The 18881-nt window shown below is 41.1% G+C and overlaps 2 protein-coding genes across 3 annotated transcripts in view; one reads left to right on the top strand and one right to left on the bottom strand.

The window, feature by feature from the left end:
* Positions 1-16010, bottom strand: part of LOC107222817 (RYamide receptor-like) — a 52764-nt gene extending 36754 nt beyond the window's left edge. For both annotated transcript variants that reach the window (XM_046732033.1, XM_046732084.1), the window contains exon 1: positions 15826-16010. In XM_046732033.1, coding sequence (XP_046587989.1) covers positions 15826-15911 — 86 coding nt within the window. In that variant the 5' untranslated portion in view covers positions 15912-16010. The remainder of the gene's footprint in view (positions 1-15825) is intronic.
* LOC107222814 (glycine-rich cell wall structural protein 2) lies at positions 13511-18769 on the top strand. The gene is made up of 4 exons (XM_015662323.2): positions 13511-13662; positions 15284-15416; positions 17513-17729; positions 18212-18769. Exons 1-4 carry the CDS (start codon positions 13642-13644, stop codon positions 18471-18473), a joined length of 633 nt encoding a protein of 210 aa, XP_015517809.2. The 5' UTR covers positions 13511-13641; the 3' UTR covers positions 18474-18769.
* The last annotated feature ends 112 nt before the right edge of the window (positions 18770-18881 follow it).

Raw genomic sequence — 18881 nt, 5'->3', positions numbered from 1 at the left:
GAATCGAGTATTGCATCCGCTATAGGTATATGTATTATATTTCCGATAGGCAATCATACGCGAGTTTCGAAACGCAACGATCCATCGTCATGGCTTCAGAAATACGTATATATGTATGTATATATACACGTTCTATTCATTCTGCTATTCAATTTTTGACGACACGTTTCAGAAGCTGTATAATTTTGGTAATTAAATTTTAATATTAAATACCACTGCTACAAATCGCCAGTTTGTACGCGAGATTTTTGTGTGCATTATCTACGACATAAATAATGATAATGAATATTAAGCTACGGTAAAATTTATTCGGGCAAAATGAGAAAAGTAACGTATAAATCAAACAATCACATGATGGATTGCGTCAAATAAAATGCGAGACCCGTTGTTACACATTTCCGGCATCATTTTTCTCCCAAACGCTCAAGCTGTCTGCAGAAAATGGCAAATATCCCCAATTCAAGCTTTTATCAACGTACGTTGTTTAACGTATTCTTATGCTCCCTCTTTGCAAAGCCTCATCGTCACTCAACGTTACAGAACGTCCATGTTTATTTCAATTTTCTTCGTCGTGAGAAGAATCAATGTTTCGATAAATATTGTTGTGATAATTTTTCCATCCGCACTCACTGACTGAAATAGAAGGAAATACCGTCGTTCGTACAATTATAGTCCAAGGAAGTGATCTGAGAACGAAACGACCACGTAACAGAAAAGGTAAATATGTAGTTCATATGTTCCCATTCCGCACGAATGACAGTGGATACCTGTAACTGCTTGCGAATACATAATGTACGAAGTATTTTGGTCGTTCGCAAGAGATTAGTAGTAAAAATTAACACTGTCTCACGTAGGTTGATACACACCTAAGACGTCGTGACGGCTGCTAAGCCTTTTGGAGGTGATAATTGTAGCGGACACGTGATCGCGATAATCCTGTTAAAGAAACTGAGAAGTAGACTTGTCTTGATATTATCTTCTCTGACCGGCACTCCGGTTATAATATTTAACTTGTCACGTGTAAAATCGACCGCGCAGAATGCCTCTATGCGTTAAAAACGTTTCTTCGGTATCTTCTCGTGAAATAATAATACACCTGTCATAGAGCAAATCGAATAAAAACGAAATGGTCGATTCGCCGTGGGACGATCGTCTGTTTTTTATCGCAAAACCTATCTTTCACGGCTGGTGGGGTATGAAGAGTTTATTTTGGCGTATTGAAAAAGAAAAACTAAAAAAAAATAAATCCAGCTTTCCTCGGGCATACCGGTAAAAAGTATACTGGGCACAAAAACTAGCTCGCCTTCACGAATAATGGGGCAATTTCCATGCTACAGAAAAGTTACGGCTGACTTTATACTGTGTATACTCTTCTGTGTATGAAGCAAAGGAAGATAAAGAGACGAAAGAGATTAATCGGTTTGAAGGTGTCAAAAATCGGTAGGTGCCAACTTCGAAAAACGCGGTATTATTTTCGTTGAAAGAATTTTCATCGGAATATCCTGTGCTTGTATTCGAAAGGCTTCTTCTGTGCGAATACCTAAAGACGCTAACAATTGAAATTCATCCTACACTGGAGTCGAAACCTTCCGACAACGAAGGAATTCACATGAAAAATGGAACTTAGTTTACTTCTGTACAATTACCTTCGACTTCCGATGACCGAGAAGCCGGAATAAATATCGCACTGCTTCTACCACCTTCGTTTGAGTCGGTGAGTGCTTCTGAGACGAGGTTTCTTCAGGTAACGGTTACAACGCGACTGAATCCATATTTTGGCCCTGATTCGTCGGCGTTCACAACTAACTGCAGAACCCGGCGAAATTTCGGGGCGCCTTTTAAATGAAACGATTCATGAAATTGGTGATGAGAAATTTTAGGACGTTGAATTTCCGCCAAAAGTTTGAAGATGAAATGAGGAAAGTTTCAGGACATTCAGATTGAACCGTTCGTCAAAATAAATTGAACCTGCTTGGAATTTTGTCAATAAAAAAATCTTAACGAATATTGTCGATCCGATCGTTTACCGCGAACTTACAAAAGCTGAGTTTCCTACGGTGTATGAGGTAATTTGAAATTTCAATCAGTCGCCATATCTATATATCTATATGTATATAATATATATATATATATATATATATATATATATATATATATATATATATATATATATATATAGCTCAGTGTAATTTCCGTTAAGCCTATTTATTTCCATCCTGCGGATATTTGATAAAATCCATTGTCTTCGCAGGCATTGTTCGGCGTGATATTTGCACCCATGATCTGAAATTGCATCGATTTCTCCCCACTACAATAACCATTGTCGACAAAACCTTCTGCAAAGTCCAACTTTCCAAACGCATTAAACTGTTTAACGGTGTCACAGTTGTAGGGTGGATTCTTCGGTCGAGGTACCGAAGTGCCTTCGCCCTTCGAACGTGGCTTTAGATTTTTGCACGAACGAGCTTCCCTCGAAGTTTCAAACTTAAAGCAAACTATTGTTTAACTTTTCTCTTATTTTCTACACCTGAAACGGATTGCAGACATGTTTGCATAACGTGTAATCTCACTCTCTTCTCCCCCTGACGAATTGATGTTTACCTCCTGTCTCGGACTGTTCTTATCTGGCAAAAGGATCACCTCGCTTTGTCACGAACTTGAGAAACGTTCCACAGAGACTCGCAACTTCGTCCAGCACCCCATTTACATCTCACACTGACCCGCGCAACAAACTACTACCATTTTCTTAGTATTTTGAAGCTTAAGCGTGTAGACCGAGATCGTGAAATAAACAGAATCATAAAAGTTGGCGAAAATAAAAACTAATTAGTAGAATCAGTTTTTACATATTAAATGAAAATGTTTTTCAGTAAAACTTTTGCGGAAAGAGACCTCCACGAACGTGCATCGACGTATACTTGCTTCTCATTTTTCATTAGCACAGCTATTTCAGTATTTTCTCTGAATGGGATTACTCCCATCAGGAAGCAACTTAAAGCCTTCGAGATTACGTGAATCGACATTATTCTTTGGTGCATTTAACGCGGCTCAAAACAGATCGCAGACGAGTTTTTAAAACGGCGGTCTTATCGCAAATCGTCGCTATTTTCAGTACCTACAAACTCTCTACGTCGATACCTCTACTTTAAGCCGCTGTGAGCGAAGTACTCGATGCGAAGAATTCTTCCACGTCTGTACGAGTTCTCATCGATCAGAGACGTGTCCTTTATAACTGGTTTTATTATAGAGTGCAAGACTTGAAATCGGGTATAATGTAGATACCGTATATCACGTACCTAATATCCTTAGATATTTTCATTGAACTTCGAAGTGATGTCGCAACAAAAGCGTAAAAGAAGGCGGCAAAGCGTGGTTCTTAAGCGATGGAACAGCGTTTACAACGAAGTTACCTTACTTACATCCCGCGATATCGCGTCCTCCGTTTTTTCAGTGAGTTAAGATTACGAACCGCATTCCTAAGTAGGCGGAGAAAGTTTCGGCTCAGAACAATCTACCTGTGGATTTACATCCGTATCTACATATACGTTATGTCTGTACATACAAACACCAGATGCGTAGGTCCAGCTTTAAAGAGGAACGTTTCGTATCTCCGTCCACGTTATCGGTCGACTCTCCAAAAGGTGCACTCACTCGCCCACGGTGTCGGCTGTATCAACAACGCGGAGAAGTCACTCCGTGAGTCGAGCTTTATCTAACCGCACACGGCTGATCGAGGCCTCATCGCCGTAGTGCAAGCCTGGAACATCGTCGGACTTAAGTGCATTTGGAGGTACATAAATAGTCGCTCCGATCACTCGCCCACGCGGTCATTCGTACAAGGTATACCTGCGGCTGTTTTACTTTGGGTAAAGATTTTTGTTGAAATTCGGCCGCGTCGTGCATTAATCGAGAAACGCCCACGCCTTATGAATTCTTGCTTATCTACCCGCGGTCGTATTTCCGTTTATAAATAATCCAATCCACACAGGGTGAAAAAGGCATGCGTTTGCGTGATTCCGTACAAATGAGCTTCAGGAATTGTACAAAACTTAGCTTGTAAAAGAAAATTAGTGATCAAGATATCATGCGAGTGAGTTTAATCGTATTCACATTTCTCGCACGACTTGTTAAAATTCGGATTATTATACCTGCTAACAACACCGTATACGTGCCTACGCGATATACAACAAGCTTTGCCGGGCAGGAATAAGTCAGGCTGCAGGAAATATTTGCGTTTAATCGTATTTGCTGTTCAGATTAATTATACAATCTTACGCGGCGGCAAATCTCGCGTGATGTAAGAAGTAGGCGTACGAATTGCGCGGGTGAAATAAAAAGCGGGTTCGGAGCAAAGGCTTGTTATCCGTGCAGCGTAATTATACCCAAGTATGTCATAAAGCACCATGGCCCACATTTCCTTACACTCGAGTCGGATATATCTCTACGATCACCTGCGATACAACCCAGCACATGGCAATGAAGATAACCAGATATCGCTGATAAGGTGCTTTCTCCGTGCAATCCCGCGCCATTGTCGGTATAAAACTCGGTCGTTAAAATGACGCCAAAAACGAAGGGAGGCCCAGAGAACAACGAGATTCCGAGAGACGAATCGGTGTCCTTTGCACCATTTGGATTTTCGATGTGTGAGCAGCGGCATGCGCGTTATATCCCTGGTCTGCGAAACGAGATCGTTAAATACTTTGCAATGAGAGAGGTCTGAGAAGTTCAACGGTAAAGCGCGCGAAGTTACGGATTAACAAACATCTCTTGCAGACCGCGTGTTAAACAGGAGCCAGATGCCTTGGAGCACATTAATAAAACGTGCCTGCCAGACATCCGCGCAAAAGTTGGAACTCGCTGGCAGAATTCAGAGCGAGATATCCTGCGATGAGAACCTTGTCTCGATATGAAAAACTGTTAGCGACACCTGTTCGCATCGCGTAGACGCCCGATAAATTTTTGCTTCCAATCTAATGGGTCCCTTCATGGGAACTCGGATAATAAATGTTATGGCCCACTTGAAGCCCTGCTTCCTGTACTTTCTCCAGGATATCGAATTTTCCTCGCGTTCTCTCCATCTAATTTAATTTTGACGTCACCATTCGTTTCACGTTTCGCAACTTCGATCTGCACGTAAAATATTTTTCCCTGCACATTGGCGCTCAATTCGCAACAAGAGCAACGGTTTTGTTCGACTTTGTAACGTTATCTCAAACCGTTTTTACGGCTAAAAATTCTTCTCCGAAATACATGGATGAATTTTCTGAAAAAAATAAACAAATATCAAATTCTAATTTACTGATATTAGAGGCGGGAAAAAATTCGGCGTGACTCGAAAATATGAACAAGTTTTAATAGTTTTTTCTTGGCTCCGGACTTCTCGTTTGCATCTGGTGATATTGACCTACCTATCATCTCTTCGTTTCAAATACTCAATGCGTAAACCCTAGGTTAAAATGAAGTAAAACTCAGCGTAAACTCCTTTACGAGTTCACGTGAACTTTCGCGTGAAACCGACGGATGAATTTATATCATCTAAATTCAAAAGGTTTCCGTATGAGTAAACACGCAGAACCAGAAATATCAAGGGACGAGTAAACAAGAGGGAGAACTTATTTCGCCCGGTTTCTTTTTTCAGGGATCGTACTTGGAATGTTTCGAATGCTTCCGGTGAATGCCTGCGGGTTCTTCACAAGATCCCGTCGATATTAAGCTCGTACGTGAAAGACTTCAAAGAACATTCAGAACCGCAAGTTTGGCCTGCGCGTTGCGGCAACACTTCCGCATTTTTTATCCACAAAGATTCAACCACTCGTGAGTGGTATAATGTGCTTGAGGCGGCGCATTTGCAAAATTTTTGGCGCGAATAATGCCGGGTCGATGGAATTCTACAGCTCTTGAGCCGAAGGAATGCTAACTAAATTTTGAGGAGAGTAGTAAGTAGAATTTTCAAATTCCAAGCACGTACTTGCTCTCGTACTCTGCCTCTACGCCTCAAGATTTTTCAGGAAATTCTTTGCTCTTCCAACTGCCGGATCATCATTGCGAGTTTTTGTCGCCGCATCTACACGGGAAAAAATAACAAGAAATAACTCGTTACGTTGCGTAAGTGTGAAGAGCGAACTTCGTTGCTTGTATTTTTTAGCAAGATTTCATTCCTCTGCTTCTAGAATTCCTCGATAATTGATCAAGTTTTCCACAGGCAGCTTATCGTGTACGTAATTGAAAAGTATTCTAGACCACGAATTGCAAACTACCTATTATACTCGGTTTCAAGTCCCGCCGTAGCTTTTTGTTGAAAAGACCCATCTATAATAAGAGTCTTTGAATCGAGGGATTTATCCAGCGCTTACTGATTTCGGATACAGTCGGAGCCGATAACCTTCAAAACTTTGCTTTTGGGGTATAAAATTCTTGGAAATCTACTCAGACAGCAAGCGAGTCCCTTTCTTGGCACGCAGACCGTACATAATTGCAATTATAAAATGCTTTGTTGTAAACTTTATTTGCCATCGATGGAAATAATTGATTCCTGTCTGCTTTCGTTGCCTATTCTGTTGTTTTTCCCGAATGAAGGATGAACCTCGTACTCGATGAGAGAGACCAAGGGTCGCTGGTTTTCTCACTTTATTTTTTTACCCTTGTGCCTCGGAGCAGCCTGCCAGGTGGTAAAACTCTCGGACCTGGATGCAGACTAAAACTGAACCTTGTTACGTTCAACACCCTTTTACAAAGCCCTCCTAAGTATAATAATTTTTTTAACCCTTAAGCCTGACACTGGTTCTTCAGAGATTTTTTACTCGGGATACCTACTTCGGACTTTAGCTGCTTTTCATGGTGCTTCAGTATCTCCGACTCCGTTTCAACACTACAGGGCATTTCTCGGGCTTGAGATTAGCGACTGACATTTTGTTCGGTGTCTTAGGCGTGAATAATTACAAGCTCGCCATATTTACTCGGTAAATTTTTTCTCACTGCGCAGCTTTCGCGAAGAATCAAAGATCGAAGCTTGGCATCCAGATCTTGGGTCGAGTTTAAGACTCGTCAGAGCTCGGCGTTTACGCTTGCTTGTTTGCTAACCGGCTCTCTTTGCTCTGCGCGTGATACTCAGGTTTACGAGGATTAACGCGTCGGCAAATTTACGTACATATTTATACACAATGTATGCAACGCGTTTATTTATCTCTGCACATGCAACTTGCGTCTAGATAGAACGGGGAGAAAAATTTGCCAGCTTGAAGATACACTTATCGTTAGTTATTACAAGCCGGCAAGGTTTTCGCCGTATCCTACTCGACCTTATTCGCGTTTATGCACACATACGAACGAAGACCGCAGCCAGAACCGGGTGCAAATATTTGTCTCAAATGATATTCAGGCCGAGTTTCTCGTTCAATTCATACGTTGCGGTATATTTGGTTTCTGAAACGGATCCTGACGCGTTGCTGTCGCAGGTCACAACAGATTTTCGACACGCCGAAACCACCTTGAGTAAATAGAAACAAGGAATAAAATAATTCATTTGGTACAGTGGTTTCATTTGCTTTGTAACTAATCCATACAACGCGAGTTAGGCCGGATGAATTTTTTAATTTCATCTTCCACCGGAGGCTAATCTGCTCAAAGCTTGGCCGCAACGCACCAGCTATTTTTAAACCTGGTTCGATGAAGTTTATTTTCATAGTTTTATTTCCTCCTACGTTACGCGCGTTCGTACAAACGAATACCGCGCTGCCGGCTGCAATGACAAATTGATTGATCTATGATTTCTCGCATTGATGTATGGGAATATTCCAGTTCGTCCACTCTCGAAAAATATGCAAATTACCGGTCTACTCAGCTTGGAGCTCTGTAGCTAATATACTCGCGTGAGTGAAAGAGCGAAAATGATGACAGATCAAATGTAATAATCAAGATAAATTGTCGCAAAATTACCGTCTAGTCGTAACTTTGGAAGATGAGCGAGGCTTACTGGCATGATCTATGATCAATGGCAAGCGGCTGTTTAAAAATTCCTTTACACTCATCGCAGTGGTGGGCATGTTACGTGGCTTGTAGCAAAATATTGATCACTCATAATGGTTCAGCAACGGTGGCAAGTCACGAGCCAGAATTTGACTTACAATCACATAATAATCGATCGAGTAAATCAAATAAATATCGTTGATGAAAACATCTATCATTTCACGCAGTCGTACGTGCACAGCATACCTGCAATGCGTTAAACAAGTGTGTAGATTGCCCCTTAATAGTCTCAACCTCGTGTACGCGTATGCAAAACTTGTACCTGCACTTTGGCGCATATAATCAAGTCCTGTAAACATATGATCTTTGTTTAATTGTCAGAGCTATATTGCCATTAAACAATTCATCAAATGCTTGCACCGAGGATTGGAACTGATCGGTCTAGTTTATTTTTTGATATTTTTCAATTTTTCACCCAGCGAGCTGAAGGATAAACTACAAATGAGCCGTCAATGATGTACCGAGAATTCGTGCTTCGGGAAGCAATTCTAATTAGAGTAAGAATTAGGATCAGGATTTTCAGGAGGGTGTGTCATAGTCCGTCTCGACGTTTTCGTATATGAATATCTCCAAATATCCAAGCCCACGTATCTCAAACGGGGAGAAGGGTTTCAAAGCCCCATTTTATATACAATTCCAAGCAAAAACACTCTAATATACTTTCATTTGATGCAGACATAAAGAGATGGCATGGTTTCTGCAAAATCGCAATTGTAAATTCGTAGAGTTCATGCCATTTCGTTATTTCTGTCTGGTCGGATGAAAATGTATTGCAGTGTTTTTGTTCAGAATTGCGTATAAAATGGGACTGTTAAGCCCTTTTCCACGTCTGAGATACGCGGACTTCGATACTTGGAGAAATATACGTCAACTTTGAAATCCACCAAGGCACCTCTTCAACTACACCAAACTTAGGTAATCATATACGCTATTAAGCAATATGGCTGGTTTGGTGGTGAATATTATTGTTGCTGTTATCATTGTCATTGTCATTATTGTTGTCTTTATCGTTGATCTTCTTGTTGTCATCGTCGTTCTCATCATCATCATCATCATCATCATCATCATCACCATTATTATCATTATTAATCCAAAGTAACGTAAAAACCACATAAAGGATCATGAAATCTTAGATACTTATTCGATTTAGAAGCCATCGAGAAGAGCAAAGGATCTGCGAAGCCATTCACGTCGGTCATAACAAGACAGAAACTTCATTCCAGAGGAACTTGGAAGAATAATACGCTTCGAATCCTTTCGCGTCCAATTCCGGTCTTTCCAGGTTTATATAAATCCATATTCGGCCAGATAAGTAATTGTTGCTTCTGGACTAGACGCGCGGTCGTCTCACTTCTTGAGTTAGGTGTAACTTAATATGTATCGCAGACAGTGTGCGGTCGCTTTATCGCATTACCATTAGCCTGTACCAAACCGTACCCGCCAGGGGTGCGCCTAGCCAACACAAAGCCGAAGCCATGGCTACCATCTGGATAATCTAGGCTTTCGTATGTTAATTGCTAAAGGTGGTTTGCTGCTATCTTATGCTGTTCACAGACTCACAATGGTACTCGTTTCTCCAGGCCCGTAAATCCAAGCCCTGGGCGAAGAGGGCGAGCTTTACGAAAGGCAGCTGTGTTATGCTACTTCACAAAGGACCTTGCACGTCAAATTATACCCTCACGTTTGCGACTTCACGAGAACTTCACATACGAACTGTTCTCCCAATTTTGAACGAACGAAACTTTATCGGTAATCTCAACAACAGGTCGTCCTTTCTCGATTATTGGGCACCTTCTGCCCGTTACAGAGCCTAACAAGTTATCAAACCGTTAACGTCCGCGAAATGAGCCACGGAAAAAACGGACTTTTAACATTATTTTAATAGCAACGTGTGTTTTCCGCAGTTATAATCCTCCCCACGCTCACCGATAAAATTGTACTCAATCTAACCAATTTCGCAACAGCTAGGCAGGTGATTCCAAATTTTCACGGTTGTGGAATTTAATTTGTTGAAAGAGCAAGAGTGAGCTTGCAGCTTGTGACCAAACGGTACCAGCTCGAATTCAGGAGCCATTTCAACAGTCACGGAACAATGCCAACAATGAATCAATTTGATCCACTCAAAATTGGTAATCAATCCCTGGCACAATCTCTCAGCATTCGATCTCACCTCGAGACCGCTTCAAATGATATGTTCGTCTGCAGGGAAAGTCGTCAGCGGATTCGTTCCACGTCTAAAAAGTTGATTGTGACGTGAGTTGTATAACCTGTCAGTGACAGTTCCATATGCTCTCTAGGGCGGTGATATGATATTCAGATTTGAATTTTAATATGCCTGCCCATAAATTTACCGAGGCTACAGGGTGAATGTTTGACGTGCAAATGCTCGGTTACTTCTGGCACACCGCATCGCGTCCCAAGACATTTGTCTACGTTTTTGGTGACTCGTATGCTCTGGGAGGAGAATTCGTTCTCTAGTCACCGGACACGTTGTCAGTTAGATGAATCGATTTTCGCAATGGGCATTGGGAGTCTGAAGGGAAATTTATGTCGTTGAGTTACACGGCTTCAGTACGCTGACCGATCCGTAAGATCCTCGATTGTCGTCTCTCGAGAGATTCGAGAGAATCTTTGGACATCTAGGACACTGTTGTATTGTGTAAGCCGATTCATCCTCCAGTATCGTCCGTGCAGTCACTAAAACTGCCGTGCTTTGTCAATGCGCTGCACTTCGTGCTCGCCCTGTTGCAGGTCATCGTTTTAAACTCGCTTAGTCCGGCACCGCATGAGGAAATACCGTTTCCAGGGTTTTCTAAGGTTCCATTGTTCCAAAATTACCTTTTCATAGCCCCGCAGATTTAGAGTAATTAAATTCTCTGTTAGAAATTTCACAGCCCTCGGTTTGATAGTAGATTCGAAATTTTGACACCTTGGGTTTTAACCCTCGCATTACGATCCTTACAAATGTAAGAATTTTCCATCACAATGACAGAAAGAAATCAAGGTTTCGTTACACGCACTAGCCGGTAATAACCGCAATTATAATAAATTCCATTATTGGGAATGACCTCTCTTAGCTCTCACGTTACAATTCACCATATCATATGTCTACAATATCAATTTCTATTGCTGCAAACATAAAATGTCAACTTAGAAAACTTTTTTACTTAGATACCTTATCCCTCTTCTTTGGGTGACATCCTTTGTCCGTACATTTCTATCCTGTAGGAAAACTCATGGTTCTTTTGGACCTCACTGTTGGTTTTTGCTCAAACGAGATATGAGAGGACATCTTGCGGGTAGAATTCTCGAACAACAATACCGCCAGATAACCCAAATAATAACGTCACTCACGGATATTTCATAAATTGGTGAGAAAATAGCCCAATTAGATCGGGACTGTCATATAAACGTAGAAGTTTCACGCAAAAAGATAAGCCGGAGAGAAAATAATACATAAAAACGAAAAACGAGAAACACGAGAAGCATGGGGACTTGAATTACCGCAGAATATCGTTCCATTCAGACAATTTGTGAAGAAGACGATACGTTCACGAAGCTCAGAGCATGACGATCTACATTTGCGTCATGACATATCTATAATTAGATTACATATACGCGTAATTAGAACGGTGCTTAAAATTTCTCAACTTCGAATTCTGAAATTTCAGGGAACAAATAGTTTTTTCTACGCATCGTTTTCTTTTCCCTCTCTTCACTCATCAACTGTCAGTACCTTTTTTCGAAATGGATGGTGACACAATTGGCATTTCGCATAGTCGAGAATCACGGTGATTTGGCTATTTTATCACCTTCACGCGTCAAAAAAACAGAATAATATCGGTAGTCCAGGATATTAGCGAACGAGTAGCAACCCCCGTAGATTAGACGAGAGTGCCAAGCGAGGCTCTGCATACTTTCGGTTTCTGACAGTGAAAAGGCTTTCTTCTTGCTAACGCGCATCTAACGATTATTCGCATTAGTCTAGTCACACCTAGACGCCATTTGAACAACGACTCTCTCACCCACTTCACCGCATACGTACAATCGTATCTCTACCGAACGTCAATATTCGCAAATGGTGGCTCCAGTAACGTATTATCGAATCATCCGTGCTCTGATTCGTTGCTTTCAGTTTTTGATACTGGCTAATTTAGTTGAGGATGTACCGCACACGTGAGTCATTAGGTTTCGATTGAGCGAGCGTTGTTTAACAACAATCGGTCAGCTATATCGGTGGCTGGCTGCACCTGAAGCGATTTGATAAATTAGTGAGACAACAAGTGCTCATTTATTCCATGCCCTTGAATTCGGTCCACGAGTTTATCAGAATGAATAAATTCAAAATTCATACACCGTTGTGTTTTCAAACCACTATACGGTGAATTACTTCCTTTATCACTTCCCAGCATGCCGCTTGGACGCAAATTCAATATCGAAATGTTTTACGATGATCACGCGTGCTTTTGGTACGACGTGACTCATGATTTTACCTCCAACTGTTAAATTTTTCGGCCTGCGTGGTATGGCTTTGACGTAAACAAATAAAACGATCAGAAAATGGGAACGTATTAGAAATACACCCACACTCTATATCTCGAGCAAGGACAATTGGTCACTGTTTACTATTTAATTTAGAACTTCAACCCAAGATTGTCCAATACCGCGCTAGATACAAAAGCCACAAACACGTACGTGTAATTGGAGTCAACGAGGGTTTTTGTTCCCGAGTTACTTGAGTAACTCGTTGCGCCTTGACTGAATAATGCTAATCGTGAGAAGAACGTGACGGGTGGGAAAAAGGATGAAACTAGCGAACCGTATATTTTACCGTGAAAATGAGAACACCAATTTCGCTAAGATCTTTGGGAAGAACCCATCTGAAGGGAATACGATTCAGATTGAAAATGGACAGCGTACCTACTCGTTGGCACAGATAGCAATATTACGTGAAACGATCAATTCACTCTGAAACTTTTTTTGTGTCTTATTTTCAACTAGCTCGTTTCGTAGCCACCAACGCGCGGGCCAGCCACTGAGGCTCGTAAAGGTAAATACGCACGTGCTCAGCTCTTACGACAATCACGTTCCATTACACGTAATTAGAACACTTTGTAAAAACAGACGACAGATACAAGCGCAGCGAGTTGTACTTGAGCTAGTTTCATAAATTTCGTTAGTATTGCGCGCGGTGATATTTGGGGTCGGGTGTAAACAGCGAGACAGGTAAACAAGTTCGGTCGAACTATGGATTTACATCGCATAGTATAATATACGCATGATATTACACATTTGCATGAACATGCAATAAGTGAACGCGCGTCGCGATATTTCCCACGGACAATATTTTCCATGACCTTCGTTACCTCATAGACTCTTAGGTCAGCCGCGAACCTCCAAAGCAAATGTGCGCGTAGCTAAATCTGAGACGGAACGAATCCTGGGAGGAAGTCGCCACCTTCGACAGGAAACGCTGAGGGGGGATCGTGGGTCTGAAATATATACCCGACAACGCCGCTCGAACGCTCGCAGAGCAACACCTTCTCCCGACATATCAGTTTCCGGTAGAACTGCTCGAGATTCGCAACATACCGTCCGAAGTCTGTGTGCAAAATGCGTACTACCTACCTGTCAGTGAGTATTGCTACGGAATTTCACTAATTTCAATAATCACAATAGTCGGCCGGGACACGGCTCATCACTCGCATAATTAATTGTCACTTCGTCGAGAGCTTGACCATCCCAGAATGGGACTTCGCTTATTTATTTATTTATTTATTTGTTTTCGATTTTTCAAGAGAGCGTATAAAACACCAAAGGCCTGACGAAAAAACCTAGACGTATCTTTTCAAGGGTCAAAGCTCCGTGGAGATCCCACAAATTGTATTTTTCTAATTGCGAGTTCCGCGGTTTAGTGGTTACTCACCGCGATAAAAAGACGAGTTCTGAACCCATGTGAGTAATGTGTTTCAGATCCTACGGCTACCGTTGATGCCCGTTCGAACGTAAACAAATTGTACCCCTGAAACGCAGCATGTCGCGGTTTTTCTCTGCATTATCAGAAATTGCCCAATTTTATAGTGTGACCTTGTACATCAGCGGTCGGATGGGAAATTTCATCAGGCTTATATGGCGCTACATAATTATACCATACGTTATTTCGTGACTGATTCCAATCAGTCATTTGTAAGTGAATTTGATACCTCATCCGAGCAGTTCACGATACACGTTATCGTTGGGGAAGTATTTAGTCTACTGAAATTGAATTGTTTTTTCCTCTTCGCAATAAGAAATCCGGCTATTTCCGAAAACCGGTGGGATACGGCAACAGGATCAATCACCAATTTTATTATAAAGATCTGTAGGAAAGAAATAATCCAAACAATCTAGACCGTAGGGATTTTGATTTTTTTCTAACTCACTTGTAAAGATGTTCAGAAATTCAGGAATAGAAACGTGTAATTGTAGCAGCTTTAAATCCTCCCTCCGTCAGACTTTGGCCCATATTCTATTCTATAATATTTATAACTTTCAGTTTCCCCTTAAAATAATAATGCCTATTTTCGTCCTAAAGGTATGTTGAATTAAAATATAGTTCTACTTTTTTTACAGTGCGTTAAAATTCATTTTTATGCAAGACGTCCATTTAGATCTTTGAACAATTTTTATCAAAAAATAAAATATAATTGATATGACACTAAATGTTTAATTATAAAATAAACAGTATCAGTTTTAAACAAAACCTAAAAGACTATATAAATCAAAAAGATTTATCATATCTTTTTCTACTTTCTTGAATACTACTCAATCAATCATTTTCTCTTGTACCTACGTAATTGTAAACATGCTTAAAATCACTACAAACAACAACTAGCGAGAGCAGATGAATATTTAAATATCAACACTACCATTAATACGTATAATTAACACAGAAATTGCAAGTTAACTCTAGCAGTACTAAGAAAGCAGAAAAAAAATGTCTCAGCAAATATACGTGATAGAATTTTTTAAATATTTTTCTTCGTAGATTCGTACCTAATATCTACTAAAATTACTCCTTAGTTTTGTCAGGGGAAGATCATCGCAGGCCTGTATAATCGAGTACCTAGTCTCAACGATCAATACACTACATTGTCGATATTGAACACATGAGAAATCGAACGCAAACCTACAATTTATCTCACCTAAGATCCTTATTTTTCCAAAAAAACATTCCTTCTCGAACTAATTTTTAATCTACCACTGTTTATCGCAGTTCCTGTTCTTGTGCCTGTTGGCACTGAATTGCGCAGTTGTCGGCAGTGCCAAACTCCGAGAATCAGCGTCTACTACCGGGTCGAAGGTCACGGGCGAATCAAAAGACTTGGACGCGTCAGCGAGTAGCGACGGTGAGTTGATTGCACGTTGTACGAAATGATCGCATGAAAATTGGCCAAGTATCCCAATATATGTGGTCTGTGTTAGCCCAACTTGCGTCGTTTAGTCGACTCGCAATCGACCCACGTATAAGTAAGCACTTTGCCGAGCCATGAAGCTCAAGGTCATGGGACGCCACGTGTTAACACATTCGTGAAAAGGGAAACTCACTTTATGGCCAAACTGTTTTTTCTACGATTTTGTAAGCATGAGCTAATTAACCATTTCCAACGGCAACGTATTCGAATCATGTCGATATTCAGAATATATCAGAAAGAAATTGTCAAGTATACGCTAGCCACGATAGATTTTCGATCACGGTGATATTCCTCGTCAAACCATTATCCCCCCGTCAACCCAGTAAAAACAATGCTTACTTACCCCGCTGGCAGACATCCATTTATACTATTGCCAAACTTTTGGAATGTAAGGTACCCTCGAAAATAATCTCTTTTAGTTTTGCACATGTACCCGTTATATATTTGCTTCTGCGTTATCCATTTAGCCCCGAAAGCTAATTTTCCAAGCTTATCCGTAACGAACGACGTTGAAAAGTTGAGCTGAAGTACTTACGACGACTGTGCGAAGTAGCTCAATGTCGACCGAACCGTTAACTCTAATTAATAACGTCCATTGTGTGCTCATCAAACGCGTGTATACCTGCACGCGTTACGTCTTGTCTCTTTGCTCCGCACGCTTCATCGCATCTCACAGTTTCTGATTGTCACCTTACGCAACGCGTATGCGTCACCTGTAATCTGCGCTCGTGGACGCTGGAACGGGTGTTTTTATGGATTCCAAGAACGCGTGGAGCATGATATTAATTATTTCTGCCAGTTCGATTCGTTCTTAGATCCGTCGTTCAATTAACTCACAAAATGTTCTGGAAAGTTCAATCATATAATGGGGTCTTATAGATTATTTGCAGTTATTCGATCCACCGTAAACAGACCATTCTTTCGATATTATTATTTCGGTGGCTCCTAATGACTGTATTTAAAAAAAAAAAATTTCATTTGTTGCACACGAAGGCCACTCGCCTCGCGTTGTTCGTGTTCATCTGATTGCAAACACTGGAGCAAATGACAGACCGGTTCAAGAACGGATCTGACGTCGTTTCCTCTTACGTGTAGACAATCTTTCCCTGTCACTACGATTACTGGCTCCCACTGAATAATTCGTTATGCGAATATGCTCATGTATTATGACCGGCTTAGGCGTCAACGTAATTTACTGAATCTCGTGAAGGCTTGATTGGTTATCACGGCTTTGACTCACGTGGTGCCCCTGCGTTGAGCTGTGCCTTCTGGCTCTTCGTGCTTTCTGTGAGCTTACAGATATTCCTGTACTTCCAACCGCCCGGATAATAACCCGAATTCGTTGGTGAATGTACTGGCGATAAGTATTGAATATCCTTTTGATTGGCTAACGGTAGAGCGACAAGTCAAACGATAACAAAAGTGCGTTGTCAATCTTTTTCTCGAAGCTGTGTCTTACAATCATTATTTTTTTCGCCGCTCTATTATTTGTACAACGATATTAACGTAAAAAATACTCTATAGACTCGTAGATAAACGGGCTTATAGGGAAGGCAGGGGGGCACGACGGACTGCTGACAAAGATTTTGACGGAAATTTTTTTTTTAACATTGAGCTATTACGAGAGGTTTGTTTAATATGTGTTGAATTAAAGTATGCAACATTTTTTTGGAAAAAAACGTCTTAATATATGAAAAAAAAAATTATATTTCGGTAAAAGGCATTTGCTCCGAAATATGAATGTTTTTGTTTTACATATTGATAGATAATCAATGATTAATTCAATAGAGGTAGAATTAAAGGACACAGAGTTATTTGAAGATAAAAAATTGTAAAATTTTTAGGGGGATCCATCGTGCCCCGGTCTCCCCTACTGAAATAAAACTGGCTTGGCGTATAGTTTTATGGCTGCACTTGAAACGAGCTCGTTTGAGGACTACGTGAACCGCGTGAAAAAAGAATATATGCAGAAAATGCGAGTTTTCACGAGATATCTGATACTTTTTATGAACCGAACTTTTTTGTTATAGTATTTCACTCGAGTAGAGATTACCGCTTTGATGGCGGCCCTGGAGGAGAGAGTGGTTTTGGGGGTATAAGAAGTGGCATCGGAGTGTATCCCGGCATCGAAGGCGGGTCCACATACGGGTCTGGGAATATATATCAAGGTGCCGGGCTGGCACCTGGTTATCGCGGTTATCGTGCTGGAGGATACGGGAATGGAATTATTGGCGGAGGACATACAGGGTAAGCAAAGAGGAGCTCTCGCGACGCCCACGCGGTTGAAAAACGACGAAAAAGAGTTCGAGTAGATTCTCTGCCAGTTGAAAGAATCTTGGTAGTTCTGGGACGGTAGGTACACAAACCGATTGCTCGATGGGGCTCAATCCTGAGAGGGTGAACAGCGCTTGTCCGTGCTTCGCTTCGTTTTGTGCCAGAGAGAGCTTTGCTGAAAATAAATTAATTCAATTACCGTTCCAATCTCGTGTAGGAGCTCTCGAAGGCGCTCTAGATACGAGCGTGTGTTTTGTAACTTTGCTCGGGAAATTCGCGGGAAATTGTTGCGTAATATCGCGCTATCTAATTGTGAGCCGGGTTCATTGATCGGCGTTCTCAAACACGAATCTTAGAGTCACGTCTCGTCGTACTGCTATCTGAAGTTTGTCAATTAGACCTACTAGTCAGCTACTTGGCGAGCAAATACAAACCGTAAAGTTCGTGAATTTCAGGTACGGTTATTACGGCACTACTGGATATGGATCTGGTTCTTCTGGTTACGGTCCTAATTACGGAGTTGTAGGACTGGATTCTAACGATGGTATTGGATCTGGAGTTTATGATGATGGATATTCGGTTTACGGGAATACTAGACGTGGCTACAATGGTTATGGAGGAAGAGACAGTGCAGGATATGATTCCTACCCGTACCGAGGAAGCGCGAGTTACGGACGCAATGGTTTTCAACCATCCGGATATCGAGGCTACTCTTAAGGGCAAACATCATCGTGCCTACAATTTCGGAAACATAGGCGTGGACAAAGGGTGTTTTGTTGGAATTTTTCTCACTCGAGTTGAGAATGTCGTGTCTTTATTGGACCGAACATTCGGCTGAATCCTGAAGATTTGAACATCACGACAAATCCGTAACATTTATATTTTTCAATTTTTAGAAATAAGTAATTTTTCGGAATATGTAGTCTGAGCACATCCTTGGGTCAAGTTTGAAACGTGTTTTATCATGAAGTTTGTTCGAGCTGTAAGAAAAAATGATTTATTTACGAACATAATAACGACGATGCGTTACTTACTGTCCTTACTCGCTGGTTTCATGATTCCTCTTCCCACGCGCTTACAAGGTACAGTCTCATCTTACGAATTGTGAGCCCAAATTTTGAAATA

The sequence above is a fragment of the Neodiprion lecontei genome, chromosome 1 (assembly GCF_021901455.1).
Source record: "Neodiprion lecontei isolate iyNeoLeco1 chromosome 1, iyNeoLeco1.1, whole genome shotgun sequence".
Classification (NCBI taxonomy): Eukaryota; Metazoa; Arthropoda; class Insecta; order Hymenoptera; family Diprionidae; genus Neodiprion; species Neodiprion lecontei.
The sequence above is the reverse complement of the archived record's forward strand: the minus strand, read 5'-3'. Positions and strand labels throughout refer to the sequence as shown.

Coding starts and splice junctions, on each gene's coding strand:
- LOC107222814 (XM_015662323.2), top strand. CDS start 13,642: ATGCGTACTACCTACCTGTCA. Junction 15,417..17,512: donor CGCGTCAGCGAGTAGCGACG/GTGAGTTGATTG, acceptor TTTTTGTTATAG/TATTTCACTCGAGTAGAGAT. Junction 17,730..18,211: donor ATTGGCGGAGGACATACAGG/GTAAGCAAAGAG, acceptor CGTGAATTTCAG/GTACGGTTATTACGGCACTA.